At 36.0% G+C, this 15,340-nt stretch overlaps 1 protein-coding gene across 1 annotated transcript; it reads right to left on the bottom strand.

Moving 5' to 3' along the window:
• Positions 1–14: 14 nt before the first annotated feature.
• LOC117292521 (matrix-remodeling-associated protein 7-like) lies at positions 15–15,315 on the bottom strand. The gene is made up of 4 exons (XM_033774596.1): positions 15,137–15,315; positions 8,340–8,557; positions 5,692–5,975; positions 15–4,557 (listed from the first exon to the last, which is right to left on the bottom strand). The coding sequence occupies exons 2-4, from the start codon at positions 8,523–8,525 to the stop codon at positions 4,446–4,448; spliced, it is 582 nt and encodes a 193-aa protein (XP_033630487.1). The 5' UTR covers positions 8,526–8,557; positions 15,137–15,315; the 3' UTR covers positions 15–4,445.
• Positions 15,316–15,340: the final 25 nt, after the last annotated feature.

Consider the following 15,340-nt stretch of genomic DNA (forward strand, 5'->3'; position numbering starts at 1 on the left):
ATTGGAAACCAACATTTAAGTGCATATATCTTTACTTTGAACACAAATGTTTATTGCACCCATTACCCAACATAAAAAAAATGTCCAACAACTGCATAAAAAGTAGCACATTACAAAAAAAAAATTAATGATAGTATAACTCGGTGAAGGTAAACTCTTAAGATTGAACCAACAAAATAATACATGTGCTATTAACGGTTTAATTTGTTGCTCAACTTGTTTAAAAACTCTGAAATATTATTATGAACAAGAAACACAAATAGCCAAGGTGACCAACATTAAAAACGATTTGAAGTTGAGAACTCAATGTTTACCATGTATCGAGGTGTACATTTTACAACGAAGTTGAAGTTTGTAAAGCAGTGGAGTTGTTTGAAGGGGCAAGATTGGCGTTATTATACCATAAAACTGTGCCTATGTTAATTATGTAATTTCCTTTTTTCTATTTTGTATTATATTTGTGTATACTTGTTATAGAATGGTGCATAGTTCCATCGATGAGAATGTTAATAACATTGTGTACCAGTTGCATCAAATTTTCTTAGATGCTCAGCTTAACCAGACATTGTTGCTTAGCAATTTTCTGCTGAGTAATACACGGCACATTGGCTTGTAACCATATTCTGTTCAGCATTATGTGCCAAGCTGCTTTTCTATGTAAGCGGCTCTATGCAATGAGGCACAGGTTGACAGAAAAAGGGTCTCGACCAATTAAGTCCCAATTTCTTGGAGCTGCTTAGCAGAAATAAGCAGGATACCATGCACAAATGGTATTTTGAATGGTACATGTAACCTTAATCATTTTGTTGCGCTAAGCTCATTTTTGTGCTTTAAGTAGCTCTTTGAAACTGGGCCCAGTTTTTTAACAGACAGGAGTTGAAAATCAAATTACTTGTAAACCAAGCTGCTATACCAACTTTTTGCTGTGTTTTGATGGATTCAGTACTGTGCATAAACCATAACACCTGATAGAAAAAAGCCTGGCATAACAATGTCATCAATTTCTGCGTGAATTACGAAACTTCCAAGTTAACAACAGTGAAAAACTAAGGGATTCGTAAACCCAAATTCCCAATGAAAGATTGGAGATAGTTAAAAAACAAAACATTATGTACAATTAAAATACCTTCCACACTTATGAATACAATACCTACAATCTATAGTGATTAAAAACCTTTGATACACTCGTCTAAACACACAAATATTTGATTTGTCCAACTCTCATTTTCCAACACAAACAGCACAAGTCTATTTGGGTGTACATGTATCTTCATTTTGAATCTTGGCTGACTTAAAAACTCACAGATAATTCTTTGAATGCATCCACAGTCTCAAAGGGAAGATATGTTTGGTAAGCATTCTTAAAATTAATGGCAATAAAAACTTACTTGGTTAGATGTAAAATGTACAGCAGCTTTCATAAGTATAAAGCATTTTGAGAATTATTTCACTTCTAAGTAATGTGGTTATGGAAAAATATATCAGTTTTTATCATCCAACCTTTGAAACTGAGAAACCTAACTGTCAGAAACAATTTCTGTGATTGTGTAGGGGGGCCTATTCTAATGGTGGATTATAAGTCCTATGTTGACATAAACGTTTCAGAGTTTCCGTGATATATCAAAAATGCTACCACCTTTTGAAGGGAAATTTTCACAGGTTGGTTTTTTATTGTCTGCAGGATTAAAACAATCGAATGTAAACCTTGCCTTTAAGCGCAGCCAAGTTTCTTTGCAGCAATAGGCAGCCATTAGGGAAACACAAATCTGACCTTTATAAGATGATGGACTGGAGGATTTTTAAATAATCGAATGAGAAATTGAAAGATTCTAACTTTTGTTAAGGTTCTTTGTGGTGGGTCACACTACTTTTACTTTCAATGTTTGAAACAAAATACAAAGACTTAAAACAGTGACAATAGACTGCATGTCTCGCAAACAACTTTAGGGACATAGGTGGTCCCAACTATATTGAGTTATAAATGTGTATACAATTCTGTATTTTCACAAAATTATATATTGATGGAAAAAATTGTTTTAACCATGAAGTAAACATTTTAATGACTCAACAATGAACGCCTGAGACCAAGACTTGACCTCCTTTTCCTTTTTGCCCAACGGGTGTTAATAAAACCTATGGTTGCACAAATTTGGGCATCGAAAATAGAGGTTTCTGAAAAAATATGCATCACTGTCCAAAGTTTTAATTTTGTTACAGTGCTGAAGTTAACAACTTATTTGTTTTGAAATACAAATTTAAATTGTATTAAGGCCTATAACAAATTACTATGGGTATTGCCATTTTCAAGAATGTTGTTTAAATAAAATCTAAAAAATATTTGATTTCAAGTTAAAAATGTAGTCTTCATTCGAGTTGTTTTCTCATTTTCAAATACACGCAAAACTCCCACATCTAAACACTACCAACAAACATTAGATAACTTACTCTTAAGTGCAAAATGTAGTGAAAGTTAAATTGGTCAATTTGTCATTAGCATTGACCATTCTACTCATGGAAAACTTGTTCAAAATGTTACTCATTGTTTCTAACAACAATAAGGTCTGCAGGACCATACTTGTATTAACTCTTTCATAGGACGACAATTCGCTAGCGACCGGCTTGAATCCCTTAAAAAAAAACGGTTGTAAAGTGAGAAATAAAGATTGCTCAGCCACACAGTTTTCAGAATGGAAAAGAGTATGCTCTTGTGACCTACATGTATTTGGGGTGGGTTATCATTTGGCAAAACAAAAGTCTGTAAGATCAATTTATCACTAAAGTAAATTTGCATTTAAGGTTCAAGCTTGAGGTCTTACTTACCTATAGTCAGTTCAGAAAGCTCCATATTGGCTACCAAAACCTACAAAACCTAATTGCACTTTATTATAAAGACAATTAAAGTCAATTGCACCTACAATTGTTACTAACTGCAACTTTAGGACAAACCAATGAAACTATGGAATCATTCTCACAACAACAACGTTTTAAAATACTTGTTGGCAATAAAAGCCAACAAACCACAGAATAACTGATGCAGAGCTAGCTACCTAGGGCCCTTCTGAAGTCACTCATACATAGTCAAATTAGCTTGAAATTTGATCTTTACCCTTTTGGAAAAAAAAACATGATGTTTGAGACAATATTTTGACCCATTGTGCAACACAGTGTGACCAGCATCTGCAAGGTTTTGATTTTATACCAAACATCATGTGCAATTGAGTATTAATTTGTGGGGTGTCCTAACCGGCTACAAATTGCATCAGGCCTTCACTCAAAGAATTTGTGCTGGAAACTCTGATAAAGCCATAGATACCACCACACATTTGGGGTAGAAATTCACTATTACTTCCTACACCTCATGGGTTTTCAATCATGTGAGAATTGTCAGAAAATTGTACCAAATGACTCACCATAGAAATATTTTACAAAGCATTCCATCTTTTGTTGATCAAGTGTGCTGTGAAATTTCATGAGAAGCAGTTTTATACGTGAACAGTGGACAAAATAAAAGTGCTGATGGATAAATATGGTTTTAATTCTTATGTGATTTTGTTCCTTTTCCTTTTGCATTTCCATTTAAACCTCTGGAAATGTCTTCTCATATTTCATGAAAAATGTACAAATATTTTATAAAGCGCGAATGGTTTCCACAATGCATAATTAGTAACAGTGAAAATGACATAATATAATAATTTGGACTATATCTTGCAGGGCTAGAAATTTACACCAGACCACAGGCCTAATACCCCAGTGTTTTAGCAACGGGCCAGTAAACAACCGCACAAGTCTGATAGTCCTGTCTTTTTTTGGAATATACATACATCACCCCATCTTCAATTTTGAGTCATATAAATATCTTTTGATTCTTTTGAATGAAAGTATTACCCATACGACTCATGAGTGCTTGTTCAAATAAATAGGATGGGACACTGTAGATTTTGATTCAGCCGTCAATTTTCACCAAACTCTTCCTAACTTTCAAGTAGGATTAATCTTAGGACTTAGGACGGGTTTATTGAACCCGTCCTAAGTTACTCGAGTTATGATTAATCCTAGCGTTTTGTGAAATCGGCTGCTGGTCTAGTACCAAATGTTCTGGTCCAGTACAAATTGTAAACTACAAGCCCTGCTGTAATGTGGATTTGTCCCCACACTCAAGCCCGGATGCGTGTTTAGTAAATATTAAAGGTGTTATGAACTCAGTGGTATAAATAATGAAGACTTTAAAGGCCGAGTCACACTGCAGCGATAACGAAATCGATAATGATAACAACACACAATAATAACTGCATTCTATTGGTTGAGTTGCTCCACGCAGAATACGCCCATGCTTTTTCAACCGATCGAGGGCGTGCATTTTAAACATTCTCGTTTTCGTTCTTATTATCGAGACCTGTGTGACCAGGTCTTAAAACATAAAAATGAACATGATGATAGTTTGGGTGTCACACATACAGTTTGTATTGCTTCTGTACATCATCCACAGATTCAATGCCGAAACGATCATTATTCTCCTGCATCAGGGAAAAGATTGCTTCCAGCTGGGCCTGTCGAGTTCTGCATCAAATAAAAGAAAAATGGTAGGAATTAATAGTCAGTAGTCAATAGTCTGTTTTATTGCCACACATACAATACATGTACATGTATGCGAAAATAGAATTAGCTGTTGCAAACACTAACCAAAAGTACCAAACAAAAGGACCGAGGGTATAAATGCAAAAAATAGTTAATGGCCTGATGTTCCGACCCTAGCAGACTCTTTCTCAAACATGTAGCCCTATACAGTAAAACTCACTTTGGTTTGCGAGTCTAAAAACATTAAAATCACAAATTTACAGTAAACACTATATGTAAAACCACGTACATGTATAGTAAATAACAAATAGACAATAGGCGCACATATTATGAAAAGAAAATAACGGTATGAAGTAGCTGACCCCCACAAAACATTGTGACGCTTACAGTGTTGACTAAACAATTGAGGCCTTTTTTATTCTTCCCTCCCCCCCCCCCCCATGCAAACCAAAATCAATGTGGTACCCGGTGCTAAAACATAGGATTCAAACTGCCTCTAGCTGCCGGGCAATCACGGTTATCTATTTGGTAAGACACTGCTCTAGAAAGGTCGTGGGTTCGAATCCCAACCGAGTAAGATGCCCGAGATTTGGTTAACAGAACTATGGAAAGAACAAGAATAAACGAACACATTAGACCGAGCTCCGTTCTCTATAATGAAACATTATTAGACTTCTGTAGATTATGTTCTTTACAATTTCTTTTAGACCATAGAAAACAATTTGGAGGGCATATAATACTTTTATAACTACATGTACATGTAGGAGGACACGCTGTGTAATTGTCAAAGACCAGCATTCTCACTTGGTGCATCCAAACATCATGCATAAAATAACAAGTCTGTGAAAAGTTGGACTCAATTGGTCATCGAAGTTGCGAGAGAAAAATGAAAGGAAAAATGCCCTTGCTGTACAAACTTGTGTGCTTTCAGATGCCTAAAAAGGTCTTTTAACATTTGAGTGGAAAATTACTTCTTTCTCAAAAACTACTTTACTTCAGAGGGAGCCGTTTCTCACAATGTTTTATACTATCAACAGCTCTCTATTGATCGTTACCAAGTAAGTTTTTCAAGAGAATTCTGCATGTATTTGATTGCAAATATTCTTCAAAACTTACTTCCGTTCATCATCAAGCTGTTGTTCAGACATGGACTTCTGGACCTCTTCCTCCAACTCCTTGATCTTCCTACGGTCGAGCTTCTCCTGGTTCTCCATGGCCGCAATCTCCTCAAGGCGCTTCTTCTCATCCTCATCTAGAGGTTGGATATCGGAGCTGTTTATCAACAGGTCGTTGATGTTGTCAATGTTATCATCTATATCATCATCTTCATCTTCAACTTCCTCTTTCTCGTCCTTAGGAGGGCGAGGTTCTGAGACAAATCCGAAGGGGCAACTTAGTGGCTGGTGAACAACAGGAAGCAAAGAAATAATTTATCATCAAACAAATGGACACAATAATTGCATCAACACCATGTGTATCTACTTGCCAGGTAGATTTTGTTCTTAGGGAACTGTCTTGCCGCGGAATAGATTTTTGGAATTCGGGAGACTTCTCAGTCCTGAAAATAACTGTCCTGCTTTTAACTACTACCTAGGCGTAAGGTAGAAAAATAGGCAGGGACTACTACTTAAGCTTTTAGTTCAGTGGAATGTTCGGTGGAACTTCACTATCGTGGCATGAGTTCTTAATTGGTCTTAAACATTGTAATCAAAATTGTTAAAATGTAACCAATCTGAGTGATTCACATCCTCTACAGTTTGTCCAGAAGGGGCCATTTTCATAGCCCACATCTTACGTCACACTTCTAGGCTCATGAATTATGCCAGATAAACATCCTTGAGCGGATGTCCGGATCTGTACCTTTGACCTTGCGTTCATTTCACACAAAGATTCGCAATCGGTGCACACATTTGTACATACACTATTACATAGTGAATAAAATAACATCATGCACGCAAGCTGACACTACATGTACATGTACATGTACATCACCTCGGACATGGATAGAAAGCTTATGTCACAGCACGTTTGTCTAATGAAATACTTGGGGCTGTAAGACCAGTGCCTGTCTTTATCTAGACAGGGGCCTGAGTTAACTGTTTTTTAATGTATCATGAGAACAGGATTGATAAGTTTTAGACCTCATGCAATCTGGCCACACAACCCCTCTTGTTTAAGTTTGTCCACCCATGCAGTTTGCAAAACAGCAATGTCGCATTTTTTTTATTTTTACATTAAACAAATTAAACTAACTACGTTTCTTTTGACAGGTAAATATTTTTGAATTTCCAGAAATGACAAGTACAGTTTAGTTTAGTTATTTTTACATAAACAAATTAAACTAACTACATTTCTTTTGACAGGTAAATTTGTTAGAATTTCCAGAAATGACAAGTAGCGTTTAGTAATTATTAATAGTATCCAAAAGGTATCACGATTTACAAACACTAATGACGAAAGGACAATCTTGACTGTGAGTACAATCGTTTGATGACAGGTCGTGTATCCACTTACACAAACAGTCATGAGTACAGTGCAGAAATGCCGTATTGTATCAATTCAAAACTCAACAATTTATCATATGTGACCTTTGTTGACTTTATCTGTTGGAAGTATAACACAATGACGCCAAGTAAGTGCGTAATCATACACATTTGAGGGATCAATAAAGGAGGAAAACTTTGCTAGACAATAGTACAAAATACCATGTGATAAAACACAGCATTCTACAACTTCAGCTTGCTTATTTTGGAACTTCAGCAGCACAACATTTTAAATAGTTTTGTTGAATGAAACAACTTGACTGTTTTTCCCCATATTTTATTGTTCTTGAAACGGGATAAATTGTATTCATTTATTCATTAATTTATTTAGTAGGTTTTTTTGTGTGAAGATGCTGGTTTGAACTTTGAAAATGGGGCTTAATAAAAAAAAAATTCATGTCCCACACTTATTTGTCAACCATTATCCACTGACATCATCACCTTTTTTAAACAAGGTGTTTTCATTTCTTCAAAACGAAAAAGGAGATCTGTGTTTAGCCAAAACTATTTGTTCTAAAAAACTGAATACAAATGATAGGTTCATCTCATTGCCATTTCGAAAAACTTTCATTTCATAAGAAAGTTATTTCTTATAGGCTACTATTCAACGATGAATAAGAAGATCGTTAGTTAGAACTACATGTAAGTTACTTACAAACATAAGTTAGAAAACACAATTATCAAAAAATGTGCATGCCATTATCATTTAAAGGCAGTGGACACTATTGGTAATTACTCAAAATAATTATCAGCATTAAACCTCACTTGGTAACGAGTAATGGGGAGAGGTTGATAGTTTAAAACATTGTGAGAAACGGCTCCCTCTGAAGTGACGCAGTTTTTGAGAAAGAAGTAATTTTCCACGAATTTGATTTTGAGACCTCAAGTTTAGAACTTGAACTTGATATAAACTTCAACCGTACAGCCCATATCACACCCTGCATATTGAGATTTTACAAGCTATATATTATGCAAAACGAACAGCTCATAAGAAGTTAATGTTCATTCAAAAGTGGTGCGTTTGCGCCAAATGCTGATGGCCAAATGCCTTGCCTGAAGTTTGCTTGAAGAAAAATTTCTAAGCATGTCTGCGTCCCATATATCCAACTCGTCCGAAGGACGCAGAAGCGTTATACTCCTCCGTATTCCACTCACGCTTGTGTGATAACTTATAGTATTAATAATCTCACTTAATATTATAGGGAAACGCATCTTCCTTACCGTTTTTATTTCTTCTTCATCTTTTGTCTCCTCCGTCTCCTTAGCAACCGCATCTTTCTTGTGACCATCATCCTTGGCTTTGACAGCAGATTGTCTTACGAGCCAACGGTAGGACACTAAGATAGCAAGGAAGGTACAAAGAGCAGCGGTGATGTATAGAATGGAATCTTGTTGAATGGAATCCATCGTCGGTGTGACGAGCTAGAGTTGACTGTACACTAGAAAGATTAAGAGAGAGAGTGAGAAAGAACGGGTTAGTATGCATAAGCTGACTAGAGGTTTGCCTTAACCAGTTATGTCTATTGAAGCTCCTATATAATCATTCACACAGCTATACGACCTTACGAACACCATGCCGATCACCCTGATCTCAAAAATCAAGCAATTTGGCAAACTAAGGATGCAACACAACTGTACTGCTTCTGCGTACGTCAAAAGTGTAGCTGACTCTCTGCTACTACGATTTTACACCATGACCAATGCCGTCCAAGTGGTTTTTCAACTTTGAAATAAATGTTTACCGTCGGGGCTGTGTTTTGTTAAGACCACAGTAATACTGGTAAAAGAAAGGGATTCCAAATTTGACTTGCCCCGCTTATTGTTGGCTACAACCAGGCTACATTTATTTTGTTGACTAAGCTTTTAGTGAAAATAAGCGTGGGAGAGAATGCAGCTTCCTGACTTATACTTTATAGGAGATCCCACCCCGACCAAAAGTATAAAACAGAACTTTCATTAAACCCTAATAGAAGGCACTGGACACTTGTAATTACTCAAAATAGTTGTTAGCAAGTTTAATGAGCAAAAGAGAGCTGTTAATAGTATTTAAGACATTGTGAGAAATGAATGTAATTAATGTAGTTTTTGACAAAGAGGTAATTTCTCACTCAAATATTAAAAGACTTAAGGTCTGATCTTTATCAAGCCTTTTTTAGCCATCTGAACCCACACACGTTTTTCTTGTATTATTCTCTTGCAACTTCAATGACCAATTATGAAATTTTTCACAGATTCATAATTTATGCATAGATGTTGGGGTACACCAAGTGAGAATAGTGGTCTTTGACAAAGACACTGGACACTATTGGTAATTGCCTTCTGACTAAGTGTATCTCAACATATATGCATGAAAAAACAAACTTGTGAAAATTTGAGCTCAATTGTTAGTCGGAGTTACGAGATAACTCCATGTAAGAAAGGAAAAAAAAACTTGTCCTACGAAGTTGTGTGCTTTCAGATGCTTGATTTCAAAACCTCAAATTCTAAATCTGAGGTCTCAAAATCAAACTCCTGGAAAATTATTTCTTTCTCGAAAACTACGTCACTTCAGAGAAAGGCGTTTCTCACAATGTTTTACTATCAACCTCTCCCCATTACTCATTACCAAGTAAGGTTTTATGCTGATAATTATTTTTAGTATTTACCAATCGTGTCCACTGCCTTTTAAAGCCAGTGGACACTATTGGTAATTGTCAAAGACCAGTCTTCCTACTTGGTGTTTCTCAACATATGCATAAAAGAACAAACCTCGTCAGAGCTGCGAGATAACTATGAAAGAAAAAAACACCCTTGTCACACGATGTTGTGTGCTTTCAGATGCTTGATTTCGGGACCTCAAATTTTAAACTTGAGGTCTCGAAATCAAATTTGTGGAAAATTACTTGTTTCTTAAAAACTACTCCACTTCAGAGGGAGCCAATTCTCACAATGTTTTATACTACCAACCTCTCCCCATTACTCGTTACCAAGTAAGGTTTTATGCTAATAACTATTTTGAGTAATTACCAATAATGTCCACTGCCTTTAAAGAGATGAACTTATTCAATGATTTTGGGAATGATAGATTTATATGTGTAGAATGGATATGATGGATGCCATTAGGCCATCTTCACAGCTTGCTATGCTGTTGTCATAGCAACTGGCTAGTTGTATGTATTCATTGGGTGTTTTCAATTACGCTCCTCTGAACAGATCATTGAATATTCACATGACTTCCCCCATACTGTATAAAACTCCACAATGAAATTACCAAGCAGAATGAAATGACAAAGCAAATAGAATTATTCAAATCCAAAAGTGCTAAGCAATAGTAAAATTTCTCTTTTTTCATCTTGAGATATCAAAATTTGTTTGATGTATTTGAATATATTCTTGTTTCAGTTTGCAACAGAATAAAACAAACCAAATCAAACTCATCTAAAACTATTGCATTTCAAGTTAAGAATACACCATCATTGACAAACCTCTTGATTTGTTTGAAACTAATTAGGCCCTAAAGTGTTGTTGCTTTTTGATCATCTGCATTCAAAACAAGTGCAATCAATTCATTGTGCACCTCAGGCAAAGTAAATGTATAGGGTGTGGGAGAAGATTGTTTGAGTCTGTCATGCTATTGCTTGCAGCGATTACCAACACTGTACATCAACCTTTTAAGCATTTTAGTGACGTCTCAATGTCAAGCATAAAACACTGTGTGAATTTTCATATGTTTTGTATTCAGCAAAGATCTGAATATATATTCATGCTTTTCATGGCACTCAATGCAGATTGAACCAAGACCTTGTCATCATACAGTCCATCTGACACATTAAAATTTGTCATTAAAATAAGAGTCATACAGTACTTCAAATGGCTACAGTTTGTGCTGTTCTTAGGGGGTGATTCAGCATTGTAGGCTGATAGTGTACACATTGTATGTTATGCATTGACGTCATCCAGCGGCCATCTTAGTGGAAAAACGGTGCTGAAACAATCGAAACGCACAGATTTGTACGCGTGGTGCAAAGGATTGCCCAATGAACAACCTCCTTTTGACCTCTAGGTGAAGGCGCCCTACTAAAATGACGTCATGTGCATTTAAGGTCTACTGCAAGGAAGGAGCTGATATCAAAGTTCCTTTTTAGTTACATTAGATTAAAATGTTGACCATTTACTTCAATTTTAAGAGTGATTACCAATTGGTACCTTCCCTGTAAGAAACACTTTCTGTTTTTCAAAGCGGCTCTGTAAAAATTGGCCTTCATGGATTCATGCATACTATAAATATCAAAACAATTATAAATCAGCAAACAAATATCTTAATTTGACACAAAATCAACACCCGATGGATACATTAAGTTCTGGAAGACTTTCAGTGAGAAAAGTTCTGTTTCTGAAAAGTGCAAATAGTGATTAACTAGATAATGTATGCATAATTGTAAAACGATATAGACAGTAGGCCTAACAGTACAATCAAAAGATTATTTTTAAAAAAAAATAAATAAAGTAAACAAACACTTTTTGTACTAGTTTTTTTATACATAGCATTTTTTTTTTATACCTAGCATTTATTATGATGTACATGGAGATCCCTTTTAACACTGCATGATTCACTGTCGAACACTGCATGATTCACTTATTCACTGTATTCAGTGTGCAGGGAACATTATTTTAATTACTTTAAAGATCAGGATGCTCCAAGGCAGTAAGTAGCCTTCAATGTAAGCTTTCTCTCTCTGCAGTTGTACATGTACCTTTTCTAACCAGGCTGTTGTCCAGAGTTTTTTTCATTGTATGGGCCTTACTAATCTATGTCTGGCCAGAACTGTTGACATGTAATACACATTGAGTGTTACGAGCATGTCAAGACTCTTTTTGTCACACCGTGTTTTGTTCATCAGGTATTGTAAAATTGTAATGCAATCAATTTGATTAAAGATGCACACACACCTTTGCAATAACAACAAGGAGGCGACACTGTACTAATTGACCATAAATCAAATGAGTGTTCATTTTAAAGACACTGGACACTATTGGTAATTGTCAACAACTAGTCTTTACAGTTGGTGTATCTCAACAGGCATAAAATAACAAATCTGTGAAAATTGGAGCTCTATCGGTCTTCGAAGTTGCGAGATATTAATGAAGGAAAAACGCCCTTGTCGCATTATGGTCAAACGAAGTTGTGTGCTTTCAGATGCTTGATTTCGAGACCTCAATTTCAATATCTGAGGTCTCGAAATCAAATTCGTGGAAAATTACTTCTTTCTCGAAAACTTCAGAGGGAGCCGTTTCTCACAATGTTTTATAGTATCAACCTCTCCCCATTACTTGTTACCAATTAAGGTTTTATGCTAATAATTATTTTGAGTAATTATCAATAGTGTCCACTGCCTTTAAACCAGGATCATTCCATACTGGTGCTACAAAACCCAACACTATTTTTACAAAGGACATCAACAAACAAACTATTGGACCATAGTACATGTGTATGATACAGTGGTAATAATAATGTACATTGTATGCTTGTTCCCATTAGCACTTTCTCAGTCTTAACGAATCAAACAAAACATGCAGTTGGATTTTGAAGGGTTCAGCAATGGCTAAGATAAATGCACAGTGCACACTTAGGAAAAGGGATTTCAAAAACATGTGTGTAGGCCTACAAACAAATATATGGGGACTGATATCAATGCTTCATTTTAAAACCGTTCATTTCAGAACAGTTTTCAAGAAAATGTAACCAATTGACATTATTATTTCTAATACAACTCTGGTATGAACTGGGCCCTGAAATCTACTACATTGGAGTGCAGGCTAGTGATTTGTCCATCAGGTCAGTAAACTTTGTTGTTACCACACAATTCATGCAGCGTTGTTGTGTTTTGAAATAGAATTATAATACACATCTACTGACCTCACTTCCTAATATCTTGAACAAAGACAAATTCCTTCCAATAAAACTAAGACATAGGCTATTCTGTTATCCAATGCCTTCCCATTCATTCAAAAACAGTGTTCATCTTTCTTACTCTAGTCTTGTACACAAGGTGTACAAGACCTGCAGTTTTGAGAATTTACCAGTCAAGCTTAACTCGCTGTTAGACAAGTGCCACTCACAGCGTCAATGAAACCCTTAAGTGAGAATGCTTTTGTACTTGCATTATGGACTTGGCAGCTAATGCTCGCCTGTTTCACAGCCCATTGTTCTCTACCAACCTTGAAAGCATCTTCTGACATACTTATCAATCGCTTGTACAGAATGGTTAATGTGGATTTTTCTTTGTGTAAAATGAAGTAGGTGAAAAGAAGAGAAAAAAATCAAAGGCAAGGTTAAATTTACGTTGAAGGTTAGGTAGGGTCATAGATTACTGACCATAAAAACTACTTGGCGAGAAGCACTGCAGATTTATTTTGACAGAGGATTCCCTTCAAAATAATAGGGCCTATTGATTTCTGAGGGTTTTTCAGTGTAGGTGTCTGTTCGCAATCGCTGCAACACAATCTGGGTGCTTCCCTAGGATTTTTCAAAACTGTGGGGTATTCTGGACCCAAAATGTTGGCCAAAGCACGCTGAATTAAAAAAGGTCCTCTAAATGTTTTTAATGCGATGTTTGTTTGAGTTGAGTTAGCTGTGCAATCTGGAGCATTTTATGATTAGAAATCTTTTAGATAATAGAATTTGTCCAACACACAAAACTAAAGAAGTTTGTTGACATTTCCTTTCCCCAGTGAATGTCATGTATATAGTGTCTTCAACAGCAGTGCATAAACTCAGCAACAAAAACACCCACAAAACAGCGCAGGCAAAGTTATTCCTGCCTAAAAGAAAAATTGACCCGAATATCTACTCCTACAGTTGCAAGATCTCCCTCCTCCAAGTTTCATTTTCTCACTAAAAAAAAAAACGGTAACAATTTGCTGTCGAGTAGGCTAATGTACCATTTAATTAAAAGCATTAAAAACTATTTATTTCAATCATTGTATCCCTTCAAAAAGCAAGATGACTGTCCAGTATAAACAAGAACTATTGAGAACTATTAAGGGAATAAAAGGGTAGCGACGAGTTCTTCAACGTATGTTTAACTTTAAAGCCGATTTTTAAATGAATTTAAGTTAGTGTGTGGAGAGATACGTGCATTCTGTGACAGAAACCATGGAGGAATTAGCCGGACTGTTATTCCCATTAATAAATACCTTTTTAGCGAATTAAACCGGCTAAAATTGTCAAAATTTTGTGACTTTTCTCTCGGCGGTACTTCCAGACATGTTCAGGGGCCATATTTGAGCTTTTGATTGTTCCCATTTTGTTCCCATCTTTTGTGCGTTAATCACATTACTGATCTTTGAGACCAGTGACTCTTTTAAACAATGATCTGTGGGTCAAAGGAGGCAAATGATTGGACGATAGCTGTTCCTTGTGCATTAAAACGCGCGCATGAGCTCGGCGTCAGTTTATGCGCGCACATGTTACACGTGCGCACTCAAAATTTATACATTTTCAGCGCGCGTACGCGTAAGTGCGCAATTGCAATGAAACTAACAGGGATATAAATAAGCGTGCGATAGGCCTACAGTGCAACACGCAAGGTTTACACAATCAATGTATGCTGATTTAGTGGCCACTTATTCGCTATTTTCCAAAGCCGTTCTTTATACCACCGTGAACACTCCCACACGTGACCAGGTTTTGACCAATCAGAGACTTGAAACCGTCCAAGGTATTTATTAATATGAAATAACTTTCCTTTTTTGGTTTACAAAAAAGGATATCTCATTGACATTTTATTTTTACTTCGAGGTAAATTAGAATTCTGAATCTGAACGTTATTGAATTAGAATTAGATACAATTTAATTTTTTACAAGGCCCCTATTTTTTCATATTAGTATATTATTTCATATCGAATGAAAAAGTGGTGGCGCCACACGGAAACTTTAAATCCCCAGTCGCAGGAGTACTAGGCCCTAGCTAGTGCAATTAAGTCAAAACTGATGTTTTTAGATTTAGACATATGATTAGATTTAGAATTGGTCTTACCCGACACTTATTTAGTGGCACTCCAAAGACGACTTGCAAGTCACAACCGTAGGTAGATATGTGATGAAACTCCTGAAGTAATGTTGGGTGGCATTGAGTATTCACAACATTGTCTTTTTGACAAAAATTACACAAAAGTCAGAGCAAAACAAACTAGAAAAAAATGTCGGCTGTCGTGAAGCAGGGGAAAAAACATTATCTAAA

Source organism: Asterias rubens, chromosome 7, assembly GCF_902459465.1.
Source record: "Asterias rubens chromosome 7, eAstRub1.3, whole genome shotgun sequence".
Taxonomy (NCBI): Eukaryota; Metazoa; Echinodermata; class Asteroidea; order Forcipulatida; family Asteriidae; genus Asterias; species Asterias rubens.